Genomic DNA, 17,345 nt, shown 5'->3' with positions numbered 1-17,345 from the left:
TATGGACCTGCTGTATTTTTTCCACTCAAGAGGGTGATGTCATCACTTTTCTGTGGTGTGTCAAAAAGGTAGGGCCGGCAGGGAAATTGATAATATTTGATTGTCTTAAAAAGCATTCTGATCTGTATATGGCTTCACTGATGGTGTCTGTGTAATACTTTGCTTTGGCTGATATGGTGAGCAGTCTGTATGTTGTGCAAAAGGACTTCATTATCAAGAGGTCATTGGGAGTTCAGCATTATTTTAATTTTCTTTCCTGTCTGTGAATGGATTGTCAGCTAGGTCTTTAGGCTTTGGCTTGCACTTATGTGTTTTAATTGGGGTGCTCATTTCAAGTAGTTTTCCAAAACAGTTGTTTTGAAGGTTGTTGGACTTGAATATTTTACTTGTCTAGTATGTATAAATATACTTGACCAAATAGATTCTGCTTAAAAGAAGTACAATACATGAAACAGTTTCTTTCTTCTCCTACCAGTGCTGCAGTTGAAGAACTTGGTGGCTTCTGCAAAATCTTGTCCACCATATTCCACATGAAATCCACAAGTACATTACTCTGCGATTCGATGATGCTGTTTTCCACTGTGGTGGATCCAAATAAATCATACTGAGCAAAACCTTTAGTCATCGTCTAGAAGGAAAAAAGAACAGAACAGGTTAAAAATGCCACATCTATCAGATGTCCTAGTTTAACAGCACAGGCAACGATATGAACAAATGCAGGTCTATAATATTATCATCATTAATCCCAAGAATGACCCCTAAAGCAGTGAAGGGATTGCTTTTCAGTAAATACAGTCTACTTTTTTTGAAACTGTTAAAGTAGATACAGTTTAACAAATGAGCGTATGTGAAGGTATAATCACTATTGACGCCATATCGCTGCTACCTACAACAGATCATTTGGGTTTGAATGGCTTGACAACATCTTGTCTGATGCTAAAAAAAAATTTGTAAAATGTTTCAAAATATTTCAGGTGGGGTTTGCTTGGCAGAGGTTTGAGGCTCAGAGCTTTTCTGAAACTTGACATCTGTTTTGCACTGTTCATTGCAACATACCATTTCATGCAAATGTGTCCAATAGAACACCTTTACTGTCAACAAAATATTGTATGAAACCTATAGAAGATTTCGAGAGGTAAGAAAACTGTAAACTACTTTTATTTTATTTTTAAAAACCGTGTGCCCCGCATCCCCATTAATCAGCATGCAGCAGAGAGATATTCTGGAAAAGCAGATGTAAAGAAACAATGGCAGATGGAAAGAGAGTTGGAAGGATGGCATTTATAAAAATATATCAAATATCGCAGTGATTAGTCAAAGTTAAACTTTGCGACACTTTGAAAATTTAAAGGTGCATATTGGATCACTTAAGGCTGCGTGATGCATACGCAGCCGACAACAAAAGAAAGTCGCAGCAAATCAGTGAATGCTGAAATCCTTAGAAGCGTCAGGGAAAATGTGGGGTTAGTGCCAGAATGAATTACTTAGGTCCATCCAAGCTGAGAATAGAATACCGAAAGGACTACACAATCTCAAGGTGGCAGTCTAACGCAAAGAGTTTGATCTCTCTACACAACTGCGCAAGTTTTTATAAGATAAAAAAATTACCGGTGTAAATGATTTGTATACCCAACGATAAAAACGCTTATTATAATTTTACTAGAGCTATGCATCTTTTTTTCCAAGAATATGGTATCCTGGTCTTCTATGCCACAGCATTCTCTCAGGGTCTTCTAATGCAACTTGATGAGGCAAGCCTATAGTGGACCAAACGCAACACACACAGCTAAGAGCCAGACCAGCAGACTGAGAGCTTTGATGCCCTTTGCTCTGGCTTAGGCAGTATTTCTGAAACATACTACAACTAGAACTTACCACAGATGAGTGGTGCTGGCCTTTATGGATTCGCTTAAGGTCCTCCAAGCTAGCAAATGGCAATTTTTCAGACATGGGACCTGCAAGAAAAATAAATGAGAAAATGATAAATTCTTTCATATCACACTAGTGCACTGTTCATGGTAAACTAGGTCTACACTGCACAAACTTGGCAACATTTCTGAATTTAAAATTCGGGTCAAATATATAAATACTGGTAGCCTCACTCCGTGAAAGAAGACTCGACAATTTAGAATGTACACGAGTTTCCTTAACTAGGAAATTCATGTGGAGGTATTACACGTTTCAGGACACTGTAAAGATAGGAGCATATGCTGTAGGGCATGTCATGACATTGAAAGCAGGAAGTCAATGGTTTTGAGACTATACTTAACAGAGATGCATCAGTTATATAATGCTTAGCAGAGCCTTGATTCTCAGAAACACATATCAGAATATCCAGCCTGGTAGGCAGCTATATAAACTGTTCACATTCATTTGATATCCAATGTGCAAGATCGTAGTTCCTAAATGTTTGAAATATACCAGAAAAATCCTATGATTCTGTCCAAGTGGAGGTGGTGATTTCCCCTAAAAACAAAGTAACCCAAATATATTTTGTTGACTAGATCACGACCCACCCTTTCCCACAGGTTAGAACTGCTGCATTCAGACTTCTAGTCTTCATTCTAGCCATTCATTTGTATAAAACATGCTTAAAACATCTGAAAACTAATAGAGGCCTCTTCATTTTAATCACTGTGCAATTCGTTTCTAGGAAAGTCTAGGTGACTGCAAAATTGTTGCCCAACTTTTTACAAATATCATTTTGGAGTACCACCACTATGTATTTAATTTTGAAAATGACCGGTTGCGACTTAAAAAGCATGCATTTCTTGCACACTTGCACATGGCGGTAAAACCTACAAAGGACTGACTATTTAATAAGAAGATCCCAGGTAACACATTCAGTCATGACACTCTTTACTGACTGGTGGCTCAGAGGGCTGATCATATTACAGGTTGAACATTTTCAAATAGTTTACTGGGGAAGCAGGATTCCAAGCAAACGTGATATTACTCACTTGATATTCTGTGTCCAAATCAGATGCCAAGTCCACAGCCAAACACTGTGTTGAAGTTTTGGGTCTACTCTCAGGATAGGATTTAAAGAGTTCCACAGCTTAGGGCCCAGGGTTTTCCATACTCTACCTCCAAGTTTCTGTCTGCAGGGCGGTATTTACATTATAGAGTCAGGTGTTGAAGGTAGATCGGTCCTTTGTTCCAATAAGTTATTTTTCCTCACTTAGTTCTCATAAGACCACGGATGTATAGTTGAAAGAAACGAAGACCCTACATAATACCAATGCCTTGGAAATTCAATATGCTGTGAATCTGCAGACGCTACTCTTTAATATCAGCCTTGTCAAAGGTCCACCCTGCTCTACAGAGTGGGGCAGGGGTATAATCATAGAACCTAATTCTCTGTGCCCAGCCAAAGCGTAAGAGGAGGCCAGAACACTGATTCCATACTTGTTTACAATTATTTGTGAGAATTTCCATGTAGAAAAGTCTTAAAGAGCTTGCTTTTCAGTAATTAATCACAGCTTTACTTTGAGAATAGTGGGCCATTCATATACATCCCTAGTACTAAGACACTCCTTGGGTAATTGCCACTCTCTTTAAATTCATTAACATTAATATTTGGCTATTTAAGTCCAGCACATGAGTAGTTTTCCCTGCTCTTGGCCACTCTACTGGCTCTGGAGAGTCTTTAGCAGCCTAGTTTTGAGTTCTCCCCTACAAACAGCTTTTAGTTGTCTGCTGTCGAAGAGCTATTGTGTAAAATACCAATACCTAGAGTGGGTCAGCCCATTGCTTGCCTTACTTGTTTATCTCATTTGCTTGCTTCTTATTCAATGGCTTTCCTTCCTGTTCTTCGGTTTTATCTACCCATGGAGTTTAGCGTCTTTACCATCTTTGAGTAGATGACTTGTTTACTTCCATTGCTCGACATTAGGGAAATATTTCTTATTCTTTTGCTTTCAGCACTCCATGGGAGAGTATGTTTTTTCTTGCCCGTACCCTCTCTCTCTCTCCTGTGTGCTGACCCCTTCATAGGAGAGCTCACCCCGCCTTATTGCTTTCTCCCCTTCCCTTAACTATGTCACTGCTTCGTTAATGGTCTGGCTCAATTTGTTTTTTTAAACACTCCGCTTTTGTTCCTCTCCAATACCCCGATGACATTAACTTTACCCCACAATCTCCGAACACTCCATTCGTCCCCAGACCCTTCCCCATCTGCTTCTAATTTATTTATTTGAACTTTTTAGGAATCGCTTTGTCTTCCATACACTGAATGATGCTTGCAGCCTGTCTTGATTTTGTGGGACATGTTTGGTTTCTTAAATCCCCAGCCACGTCTCTTTTTTGCCACCATTAGTGCTAGTGTGCCAAAAAGAGAATGATTCCTAGTTAAGTGCACCTGTATTTCCGATAGTTCATCTACTACCCAGTGGCGTAACAAAACGTGAGGTGGCCCCCCTGCCACGGCAGGACTGGGTGTTTCCCCGGTGGGCCGCTAGGGTGAGGGACGGTTTTGGCACTCTTGGGGTTGTTTTTGTTACGGGGGCTGGCAATATCAGACCCCTGTAATAAAATTGACTGAAACCGGCTCTAGCAAACAGCTCGGCCGCACCCCCTCTAAACCTAGGGGGGCTGGCCGAGCAGTTTGCCAGGGCTGGTTTCGGTGCCCAGTCCGGACCTGCCCCCTGCAAGACATGCTGAAGAGGCCCCTCAAACTCACATCAGTAGGAGCCGAGGTGGCCCCCTCCAGTATGTGTAAGCCTGGGGACCTCCGGGGGCTGCAGGGCCTTTGTTACGCCCCTGCTACTACCCCTCTAGTAGTTCGGAGTAAACCTACATTCACTGCTTGTATGTAGGAAACAGTCTTCTAATTATATCACAACGGAGGGCTAGAGGATATTTAGAGACCTGCAAGGGTTAGCTTCTCTACTTCATATAGCAAAAACACAGAAAGGAACCTTTGGGTCTATGTGCATAAATAGCCTCGCTGGAAGCCTAACCACCGAAGAGCATCCCTCTTATAGGACGGTTTCCCTCACCCACCGTAGGTGGCATGCTTCATCATTGGGAAACCTCCTTGTATCATAACTTCTAGTCATGATACGGGCTACAACTTCCTCACTGAGAGGAAGGAGGTCAGGGATGTTTTTGTGCTAAGAGAGATATATACTAAATACCCAATTGTGGAGTTAGGTGTGGTGAGGGCAGCAGAACAAATGAAGAAACGTGATTAAAACTAACTCCAGGGTTTGCAAATACTTTATTTGGGTGACCCTGAGCCAGGATTAAAAACAGCTTGGCACTGCAGGAATAATTAAACCTTCTTATGTGTCATGAAGGTCGTCGTGTTTCAGCCTATGATCCAGAAGGTGTTGTGGCCTTCTTCAGGACCCAAGAGTGTTGATGCTCAAAGTGCTCAAAACAGAAAAGCATAAATCCTATTAATACTAAATACAAAATCAAGCAGTAATCCACATTTCTAACCGAGGATGCAACTAATCTCCTCTTCTAGCATCTGCTAATGCGATAAGCTTTGAGAATAATTTTTAACTGAATCAGGTGTAGTTCTGCTCATATCAACTTCCCTGGGACGCATCAAGGAAGCTTCTTGTTCAACATCTTTGAGAGGACCTACTTAATTTAACTATGACTTCCTAAGTCAGAGGAGACAATCTAGTGTTATTATGGTTTTGTATATAGCAGATACTGCTCCAGTACCTCGCTTGCCCACTATATTCTCATTTTAGCCGTGCTAGTTTTTCCGTGAGTCATCTGTTGGCTTTGCTTTCTAGATTTTTCTCAGTCACAAACAGTGGACAGAGAAACATGGAGCAAACCATTAGGACAAACATGAGGCATCCTCTTCTGAATTCAGAAGCAACTTCTTAATTGAATAAAAAAAATCACAAAGTTACTGTAGGAAAGTAGGATCTGCTTTCATGGCTACCCCCACTTGTTGCTGGTGTTATTCTGTTTTATGACTAGTCTGACTGGGATCCTGCTTCTCAGGACCCTAGTCACTGTGCTTTCTCCCTAAATTTGACAATGGTAAGTACTCTTGTACCTTCCCAATTGGCTACTGGTGTATCCTTCTAAGTCCCTAGTATATGGTACTGAGGTACCCAGGGCATACATACATCAGAAGACTTCCCTGGCCTGCAGCATGTATTGTGCCACCCAGGGGAGTCCAGTTAAACTGTGACTACAGCCCGGCCATGGCAGCCTGTGTGAGTTGGTGCTTGCACTTCTCACCCCTACAAACCCCGGAGTCAATTTTCCAGGCATTGTAAGTGTTGTCAGCCATTTAAAACATGTAGTGGACATCATGTCATTTACAAGAGGTCTACCTATTTTTTGGCTGCACCAAAATCGGTCATGTTTGGTATAAAAAATGTTGGAATCCTCCTCCAAAACCGATTCCAGTGTTGGATGTAGGATCCCATGTATTCCCGGTACCAGCCTTTCAGGGTCTAACAGCAAGCTAGTGCTGCTGCCAACCACAGAAACGTTTCTGCTCTCCTGCTACTGAGCTGAGCCTGAGCAGGGGAAGGTAGAACAATAGGTTTCCTCTCAGAGAGGACTTAGTGTATTGGGCTGGGGTGGGAGGTACTTGCCAGCACCACCAGACTGCTTTGAAGGACACATTTGGTGCCCTCCTTGCATACTCCAGTTTGAGCCAGTTCAGGGAGCCCTTGGCTCCCACTCTGGCATGGAACTGGACAAAGGGAGAGGAGTTGGCCTAACAGCCAGGGCGGTCAACCGCAACTCTGCTGAACCGGGTTAGAGTCTCGACAATGAAGCTAAACATCCTGTGATTCTGGGCAACCCACGTAATCTCCCCCGTGCCTAACAAAAATGAATGTGTCCTCATGTAGGGCAACTGGTGCTATGTAAAGCGCTCTGATACCCGATACCTTCGGGTCAAGTTTGCGCTATATAAAACTCTGTCAAAAAAAAAAAGGACATGGGAGTGTCCTTCCCTCTGCCAGCCCCTCTTCAGGGAGGTACCCCTGAATCGTTCCAACCCTTTCCCTGGTGTACTTAAGGGCTTACCTGTGGGTCGCTCTTTAGATTAGTCACAGGATAAGATTAAACCCCCAAACCACTTCAACTTCGATCGTCTGTGCACCTGGACTTCGCCTGGAACTCAAACTGCACCAAGGAACACTCCTGCTGCTCCTGGGCTTGTTGTTCTGCAAGTCTTCTTCATTATCTGTGACTGAGCTTCTTCCAGGTTTCTCTCCAGACATGTTGGCATCAAGCGCACCAGATGTAAACTCCCTTAAAGTGAAGTAGTCACTCCCCTGCATCTGCAAGCAAAGCAACAAAGCTGACTGGTCTGCTGCTCCTGACGTCCCACGGACTTCGAAAAGCTCATCAACATAGGTGGTGGTCTTGCAACTTCCCCGAGATCTGACCTGTCCTCTCAGCAAGTTTGAGGCCAGTATCCCTTGTTGGAACTACTGGAACCGAACCCCTGTGTACCAAGTTGAATTGCCATTTCCAAGGCTTGTTGGCTCTGTACTCCAGAGATCTTTGGGCTACAAGAAGCTCCAGCATCTCTTCCTGCCAAGATCTTCATTCTCACCTCATCCTCTCCACCGTGAGCATGCATCTTTAGTGAGCTACTCTTGCTACTCCTGTGCCTTCGGCCTGTAGGTCCTCTTGAGGGTCTTCTTTAGCTTCAGTGGGCCATTCCGCTTCCTCTGGCCTGGTCTGACTCTCCTGCAATTGGTGAGTCCCTTGGACCTTGCTGGTCCCAACATTGCTCCTTTATTGTTTACCATGTCTGTAGCTGCTGCCAAGGTTTGTTGGTGCTCCCGCAGGACCATAGCGTTGCCTGGTTCTCACAGCTGCAGCGACAAGGACACCGTCAGCACTCCTGCATCTTCTGTCATCGGTAGTCATTGGTTACTTCTATCTTCCACTGGGTCTCTTCAGTGTCCACTGGGTTTCTTCAGTGTCCACGGGGAAGGGTCCTTCTTTGAAACTGCAACCGTGACTTTCGCATTGACTTGTATTGGGTATGCAGCTGTGTTTCCACTCTGCAGACAGCCTCCGTGGGGAACCTGGGTACTCACCTCGAGTGGTTCCTTGCGTCCCCAGCTTTTCTGAGTCTCCTGCTCCAAGTTCCAACTTCGGTCGCAGTTCGCATTCCACTTCGCTAGTATATGGTTTGGTCTCCCCATGGAAACCACGGTGTATTGTGCTTACTTACCTCTTGCAATTGAAGTATTCTTGCATATTTGGGTTGATCTCACCAGGTAGGAGATTTACCAATGTGTTAGTGAGTGTTGTTCTGATAAATAGACCTATTTTTTATAACTACACTGTACAGTTCTCCTTCACTTAACCTACACTACATGATTAGATGTGGTAAAACAAGCTGCTTAACACTCCTTCTGGACGAAGCCTGAAGACTACGCTCCACAGCTGTCACTTGGAGAGCTTTCAATAGCTGTCTAAGACCACTAAAATCGCCATAAGGTTCGCCTGAATTAGTGCAAAGTGCGTCACTTAAATAAGTGTGAACCATATACTAAGCTAGCCTCCTGCAGTTATTATTGGCGTATTTACTTACATTTTTAAAGACATATTATTGTAGATACATAAATACAAATAATGACTTTAATAATTAAATAACCGGTGATAAGTCTAAAATGCTATATTCAATTGTATAAGTTAATTACAAATAAAACGATATATATAAAAAATTATTATTAAATAATAAGGCTTGCAACTGAAACAAATTATTTTCAATTGATTTCACAAAGTAAAACACTGTGAAACATGAAAAGAGGTTTGAACAATAATTGTTGAAAAAGGTGAGTGTGCAGGCCGTTCAGTGGGTGGAGCAGCTATGTTTGAACTTGGGAGCCTTTGGCCATCTTTTGCATTAGAACTACGTTTAACAACCAAATAATCTACCATCCAATCCTGGGTTATAAATCTCGCATAAGTCTTTCTGCATTCAGTGTGCCAAAAAGGCATGCTCAACAGTCTCGAGTCTAGCTAAGAAAACTACTTTGGGCCCAATAACCCTTGTCCAGCAGGATGCAGTTAACAATTGAAACATGTTAAGGACCCACACGAAGTTCTCACAGGAAGGCAACTGGGGTAGTGGTGAAGGCACCTACCAAAGTGTCCCCATTGGATCCAAACTTCTAGCATTCATATTTAAAAAAGAAAAGGGCAGGTAACCGATAGCAATGATAGCACCCATGGACGGGGCCCGATTATTTCTGACAGGGGAGTGTAATGGAGGATCATGAAACAGATATGGCAGAAAGCCCCAAGTATTTAAAAATTACAAATGCAAAGTAAAGGCATCACTGGATGAATGCTCACATTGTTATAATGCTATGATGTTTGACTTGGCCCTTTTTGCAGGGCCATCCCAGAACTTTTTGCCTTCCTCCTGTATTTTTTCTGACCTGTTGTTGGTTTTATGACTCTGGGCACTTTACCTCTGTTGATCAGTACTAAAGTGCATATGCTCTCTTTGTAAATTGATATTATGGGTTAGTGATTCCATGAATGGTATATTTGATGTACTTGTCAGACCCTAGTACAATGCACTATGTGTGCCCAGGGCCTGTAAATCAAATGCTGCTGGTGGGCTTGCAGCACTGATTGTGCCACCCACAGAAGCCGCTTGTAAAATGTGACTCAGGCCTGCCATTGCAGAGCCTGTGTGCAGTCTGGGACTGCCATGTCGACCCTAAACCTTCCCTTTTCTACATATTAGTCACCCCTAAGCTAGGCCCAAGGTACCCCTGTGGACAGGGTGCATTGTATGTGAAAGATAGGACATGCTCTTGTGAAAATCGAAAATAATTTCCGTTAGCATAAGCTGAAGCCATCTTGTTTGTGGCATCCATTTGGTTAGCTATGTAATTCTTCTGTCTTCGCTATTGCATGCCTTTCTATTCTTCTTGTGTCATCAACTTTAGTTTACTCCTTTTGCACTGAGCCAAAGCAATGTACGTGCTGAGAAAAGGCCTGTAGCTGCTGGAATGCACCTGGTCCAAGATGTAACGGTCGACTATTTGTGGCTGCTGTAAGCAGTTCTGTTTCCCCTCCCACTTTGCTGACTAAGTGATCTCCCATCTGCCCCTGTTTATCGGTAGTTATTCTTGTGTATGCTTGTACCTTCTATTTGTAACTACATGCTCACTCTGCAACAAACTCTGTATATAAGCACCATGGTCTGTGTATTCAATGTACTACCTACCTCCAGGAACACTTGAGGGTGTTGTATGGACGTAGTCCCACTCATGAATGATTAATAAACTCGTTATTTGAATTCCAGCTTCAGTGCCAAGCTCTATTTTGTTGGTCTACGGACCCGTGGATAGAGAAGGGTGACCCCTGCACCGGTGTGCCCATTAAAAGGCACATTTCCACAGTTTGGTGCCCGACACGTGGGCCCTCATCGGAGACACAGCCGTCCAGCCGAGTGGTCTTAACAGAAGAGTGGAATATTACTGAGGAGACTTCTTGCATGAGGAGACCCTTGTCTTTGCAAACCGAAGTGACTTTACCGTTTTTTTTCGATGTGACACTCCAGGTGGTGGCCGGTCCGGACAGAGGTATCATTTGGCGTAAATTTTTGCAGTGACCAGTAGGTCGACCGGGAGATTGGTAGTTGGAAGTTGGAGACTCTTGTTTGGTAAGGTCGCTGTAGCGGCACTCTTGATTTGCTTGGCCAAGATTCTGGTTTTGTTTGTTTGCTTTATTTTTTGCAAAAGATAAAGGCAGGTAATGTGGAGATTTTTCTCTACTTTTGAATATTTTGGAAAAGTAATATTTTACAAAAACTTGGTAGCATGCCGGTTTCCAGCACACTCTGTAGGCTGTGTTGCTGTCTTGGAGGTACTAAAATGGATTTAATCAGAAGTCAGCTGGCTCCCCCAGCGGGGACACCTACTAGGCATATGTACATTAAATACTGTATTTCTTCCATAATGTACAGTACACTGTGGAACAAATAAACGAAAAAGGATCCTGATCTCCAATGGCCCGTAAATGGGTCATTTGACTTTAAAAAGATTCAATATGTAGAACAGTGTTTGTTTAAAAGAAAAAGTCGACAAGATATGTTTGATTGTGTACGAATGTGGTAGAAAGAAGTGCAAGAGAGAGTGAGGAAAGAAGAAGCTATAGCAGAAAAAGAACAGCGTAAAACAATATATCAAAAAGTGTTGGAATAAAAAAATAAAGAGATGAAGGGAATACCCTAATAGGCGCCCCATTTATCCCATACTTAATAAACCTCTGGATGATTCGAGCTTGTTAGATCGACCTCCGCCACCCTATAAGTTTCCCTCTGCCCCATAGGATAATCTTTCCGATGAAGAACATCTTTTGTCAGACGATCAAGACATAGATAAGCAAGATGGGCGGCAGACTCGCACCACTTAAACTGTTGGCGAAAAAGCCAATATCAGATCCAGTGCTTGCAAAGAAGCTTGTGGGACTACTTTTGCTTCAGATCTTGTAGCGATGGTACAGCAGTGGAAAGATTTAGAGCTGTTATGTTTTGCACAGAAGTTTACCTGGGAAGTAATACTTGGTTTTAGAAAAGGATATTAATTCTGATTATAAACAATTAAATGATGGAACTTTCCTTTTGTCAAATAGATCTGACCTAATTAGGCGAGTAGTTAAATTAAAACATGCTACACTATGTTTAAAAGCGGAGTAAAATTCAGTTAGTAAAGTTAAAACTGCGCTAACAGTTCAGACCCCAGTGCCCAAAGAAGAAGTTTCGGGGAAAGACAATGACCCTAGAGATAATGTAGCTGCTGTGCAACCGGTGTGTGAAGCTGCGCCTTTGTATGTTCCTCCAAAGGGTGCGAGAACAAGTGCTGATAAAGATCCAGAAGATGCAAAGGGATATTTTGTATATAATTGGGTTTATACTCCTTGGAGTAGAGTAGACGTTATGGCTCTAAAAGCCGCTTTGCCCGATCCGTGGGTAAATCCTGCCGCTTTCTATGAAGAAGTGGATGGAGCCATTAGCTCCTGCACTGACCCTGCCAGACATGGATACGTTTTTTGGACTTATTTTGCCCCCTGATATGTGGAGAACAATTCAGAAAATAGATGATAAAGTAGCATATGGTGATACTTGGGTGCATTTAGAAGAAATAGATGCGGCTAGGGAACCTGCTCAGAAACCACAACAGGAGATATTAGACCTTCCCAAAGCTATCGTGACTTATTTAAAAACTCTCATACTCTCTTAGCGTCTTGTAAACAAAGCGGATGAGTCAGTTTCTGATTTCTTTACATGATTTGAAGAGACATTCATGATTTTAGTGGGCTGTCATTGACAGATGACACGGATAAGCATCTGTTCGTTAAGAAATTTCTCGCTAACATGTTGTCAGAAATAGCTAGTCGCCTCTAGGCCAGCGAGAGTTCGTGGACTACGTCTTCCCCAGTCTCCCTTTTGACTATGGCCCAGTATTATGAGCGTCAGGAATTGGAAGCAAAAGGCAAAGAGGATAAGTAACTTAAGGATTTAAAGACGAACGTTATGTTGGCTCAAGTATATGGTCCACCATTCAGAGGTAGTGGTAGAGGTGGACGTGCAGTATATAGCCCTAGTGTACCCCCTTTCTCTCGAGCAACTTTGTCTTCTGATCAGTGTGCTTATTGTAAATAGATTGGACATTGGCGTTCTGAGTGCCCCCTTTTGCGAGGTCAGCAGTATCAACAGGGTAGAGTAAGTATGAGAGGACGCCCAGGGAATTCAGGACAAAGGGGTGGAATATGAAATCGTCCCTAGTTTGAGGCAGTTGAACATGGACCAAATTATTCTAATAACTTTGACAGACGAAATCAATATCACATGTCTGATTATTCGACTGCTGGTTTTGCGGATTCTGATAATGCTTAGCAATGCCTAGGATGGAGTAAGGAACCGGTTGAGGTCCCAGTAGATCAGAAAGGTCCATATGTTGATGCAAATGTCTTGGGCTCTACTGATCGGTTTCCGGTTGATACAGGATCTACTCGGGATGTATGACGTTGCAACGCATACTTTTCCAACGCATACCTTTACAACGCATTTTTTACAACGCAACATCCTTTACAACGCAACATCCTTTACAACGCATTCCATTACAACGCATGCCATTAGAATACATTTTCTGAAAACTACCTTTACAACGCATTCCATTACAACGCATACTACCTTTACAACGCATTCCATTACAACGCATACCATTATATTGCATGTATCGTAAGTATTGGATAGTGTAGGGATAAAAATTACTATTCTAACTTCAGGGGGTGCAACAATAGGGTAAGTGTTGGATAGTGTAAGGGTACTATGCATTGTAATGGTATGCGTTGTAATCGTATGCGTTGTAATGACATGAGTTGTAATTGTATGCGTTGTAGTGTCATGCGTGGTAATGGTTGCGTTGTAATGGCATGCCTAGTAAGGGATGTTGCGTTGTAAAGACTGCGTTGTAATGGTAGTGTGTTGTAAAAGTTGCATTGTAAAGGTTGTTTCCCATCTAATCGTAGTGCTCTGTCTAAAAAATTTGTTCCTAGGGCTCCCCTGTCTGGCGCAATGATAACATCGATAGGATTCAATGGGATATATACATCTAGCCCACTGTCACAGCCACTTAGATTTAGTCTTGATAAATTCACTGCAGAATGTCCATTTTTGGCTTCCCCTAACACGTCGGATAATATTGTGGGTATCGAAATGCCCAAATATTTTCGTGCTACAATACCTTGCTCCCCAGAAGGTGTGCGCGTTATCTTAAATGATAACTATCCAATGGTTGAGAGGTCTTGTCACCTTAAAGACGATATTGCTCTGACCTAGTACTTTATGGGCTACATCAGATACCGATGTGGGACAATGGTTATCCCACCAGTACATATTCAAGTGAAGGAAGGTGCTCCATTGCCTTGACTGCCCCAATATAAAATATCTCGAGAAGGCGAAGAAGCATTGACGCACATTGTTCAGGATTTGATAGAGGTGGGGGTTGTGGAATAAGTCCCTTATAATACCTGTAATAGCCCTATCCTTCCTCTTTTGAAAAGAGACACGAATACTAAAATTTACAGATTCATTATTGATTTACAAGAGGTTAACAAAATTGTGGTGCCCCAGTATGCGGTAGTCTCTGACATCATGACACTTCTTACTATGATTCCTCCAACTGCCACTACATTTAGTGTAATTGATTTGAAAAATGAATTCAATACCTATTCACCCTGACAGCCGTTATTTGTTCGGCTTCACTTTGAATAATAGATCATACAGATTCTGTAGAGCTCCACAAGGGTATACGGAGAGTCCTATAGCCAGGCATTGAAAAGGCAGCTTGATTATTTTCCTGTACCAAAAGGGGTGGCTCTTCTTCAATATGTCGATGATATCTTGTTGGCTGCTGATACCCCTGAACAGTGTAAAGAAGAAACACTGTTCTTGCCTCTCATCATCACAAAGTCTCTTGGAAGAAGTTGCAATTTTATAGACAGCAGGTTACCTATTTAGGTCACCTCCTGTCTAAGGAGGGACGTGCCCACACACCAGATCGCATTCAGACCATTTTAGACACTCCTGTGCCCCGTACTCAGAAGGACGTCCGTGCATGGATTGGCCTTACTTCTTTTTGTAGGCAGTGGATCCCTAGCTTTTGATATATTATTAAACCCTTGTTGGCCCTTTTGACTAAAGACACTTCAATGCCTCTCCCATGGACTACTGAATGCCAGAATTCCTTCCAACAGCTACGTCAAGCTCTCTGTTCGGCACCAGTATTAGGAACTCCAGACTACACTAGGACTTTCACACTTCATGAACACAAGAGGGAAGGTTGTGCCCTCTCAGTTTTAACACAGACACACAGTGATAAACAACGTCCTTGTGCAATATTTTTCAGCTGTCTTTGATCCAGTTGCTCTTGCGCTGCCTGTTTGTTTTCGAGCTGCTGTGTCCATGCTGTATCCATACGTCAGAGTGAGAGAATAGTCTTGTCACATAAATTGTTTGTATTAGTTCCTCATTCAGTCGATGCCTTGCTAAATCAAAGGAAAACACAGCATCTGACTAGTGCCCGTTTGACAGGATATGAATTGACACTTTTGGAGTCTGAATCCTGCTACATAATTGCCACTTCCAGCTACTCAGTCTCAGTCACATGAGTTACATGACTGTATATCCCTTACTGAAGAACAAACAAAGGGTTGTGTTGACCTACAAGATACACCTCTTTCTAGTGTTAATGGAGAATTGTGGGTCGACGGATCTTGCCTGAAGTTGCCTGATGGCACTACATCTGCTGCTTATACAATTACAACACTTCAGACAGTAATTGAGACAGCTCCTATCCCACAGAAGTCAGCTCAAGCAGCCGAGTCGATAGCATTGACAAGAGCATGTGAGTTTAATACAGATTTGCTTGTTAACATTTACATGGATAGCCAACACGCCTTTCACGCGGTACAAAGCTTTTGCCAGCTTTGGAAAGAAAGAGGCTTCCTCACTTCACGTGGGACACAAATAGTACATGGGGAATTAGTAAATAATCTCCTTTCTGCCCTGACCTATCCTAAGAAAGTGGCAATTGTTAAATGTAGCGCACAAAAGAAAGTGACCGATACAATAGGAGAAGGCAATGCATTTGCAGATTACACAGCTCAGGAGACTGCAATGCAGCAAAGTACCACATCTATGTATGTAGTTAAATCACAGGCTGAACGTTGGCATGATGCCAGGCAAGAAGTGCTGGACATGCAACAATCTACCTCTGTCAATGAATTAGACCAATGGTCTAAGGAGGGAACATTGGACGATGACTGCTGTTGGAGGAATAAAGAAATGACAAAATGGAAGTTACCCACAGCCTATTTACACCCTATGATTCATATGGCACATGGGCCGGCACATGTTGGAGCATCCTCAATAGCAAAGCAACTTATGCAAGTTTGGAATCATCCAGATATTGTCAGTACGGCTAAGAAAATAGTCCAGCCTGTCTGATCTGTATCCAGAATAATCCTGGAAAGGGAACACAAACTCCAACAGGAGGGTTTGCAATACCTACTACACCTTTCGAGGTTCTGCAAATGGAGTATATCCAGCTTGAACGCTGTAATACTCTAAAGTATGTTCTAGTAGTGGTTTGTGCTTTTAGTAAATGGGTGGAGGCACACGCTACGAAAGATAATACAGCTCTTACTAAAACAAAGGTGCTCCTAAAGGAGTTTTTTCCCAGATTTGGCATTTGTCGACTTTTGTGGAGTGACAACGGACCCCATTTTATTGGGCAAGTTTTTGAGTATCTCATGAAAGGGTTGGGAATTAAGCAGAAGTTTCATGCTGCTTTTCACCCACAATCAGCAGGACTAGTGGAACGTTACAACTCTACTCTCAAATCAAAATTGGCAAGGATACAGGCTTCTACATCATTGAAATGGTCTGATGAACTGCCTTTAGCATTGCTATCCATTAGATCGATACCACATACACGATCTGTCCTCACACCTTATGAGGTGGTTTTTGGAAGGCCAATGAATATTTGGGGGATTCCTAAGCCACGCCCTATACATGATGTACCCTATGTATTGATGACTTATTATTTGTCTCAGTTGACTGACAGTTTGCCTTCTATTTATCAACAGGTTCGGGAGACTCTTCCAGACAGGTCCCAAGGTGAGGGCCACTGCTTGCGCCCTGGTGACTTTGTAGTTATAAAGTCCTTCCAGAGAGCCAGCTCCCTAGCACTGAGATGGCGAGGCCCTGAGCAAGTGCTGCATCTGTTTTGTTGTTGGTCAACGAATGAATATGCCTTAGGAGAAGAAACCAACTGCTGTAAGTGTTTGTAGCAAAAGAACAAGGATTGTTACTGGACTCACTTTGACTGTTGTTATTGTTGCTGCAATCACATGGATTGTAGAGGAAGTAGCTCCTGTCCGAAATCTACTGACTGCTACTACTCCTGTCCTCATTGAACACCATTACTTCACTCTTCCTTATCATGAGCAGAAGCACAGAGTGTCCTTCTTTAATAACACTTTCATCCAGATGTTGCACCATACACACAATGCTACAAATGTTACCAGCTGCTGGGTATGTGGAATGATGACAGCTCGTCAGAAAAAGGGAGGACGCCTTTTATTACTTTGCCGTTTTCACATAATGGCTCCTGCAGAGCCTGGTTTGCATTGTTGTGGGCTTCTGCAGTAGCTAACATTACTTATGCTGATGTAGGAAGACTAAACGCTCAGTTGAATAAGGTTTGTTACCCTGATGAGGAAGGAGATTCACAAGCTAATGTAACTGTATGGGAAATGGAGGCGTATCGTCGAGGAAATTCCTCTGCGCGCTATGTTTCCCCTAAAAT

General features: G+C 42.7%; 1 protein-coding gene across 2 annotated transcripts in view; it reads right to left on the bottom strand.

Annotated features, from left to right (window-relative positions):
* The window catches only part of ZWILCH (zwilch kinetochore protein), a 450,160-nt gene that overhangs the window by 121,410 nt on the left and 311,405 nt on the right, over positions 1–17,345 (bottom strand). For both annotated transcript variants that reach the window (XM_078683040.1, XM_078683041.1), the window contains exons 6-7: positions 1,876–1,955; positions 473–628 (exon numbers count right to left, since the gene is read on the bottom strand). In XM_078683040.1, the coding sequence (XP_078539166.1) occupies positions 473–628; positions 1,876–1,955 (236 nt within the window). The remainder of the gene's footprint in view (positions 1–472; positions 629–1,875; positions 1,956–17,345) is intronic.

The sequence above is a fragment of the Lissotriton helveticus genome, chromosome 3_1, assembly GCF_964261635.1.
Source record: "Lissotriton helveticus chromosome 3_1, aLisHel1.1, whole genome shotgun sequence".
NCBI classification, from domain to species: Eukaryota; Metazoa; Chordata; class Amphibia; order Caudata; family Salamandridae; genus Lissotriton; species Lissotriton helveticus.
Note: the sequence above shows the minus strand (reverse complement) of the source record. Positions and strands in the feature narration are given on the sequence as shown.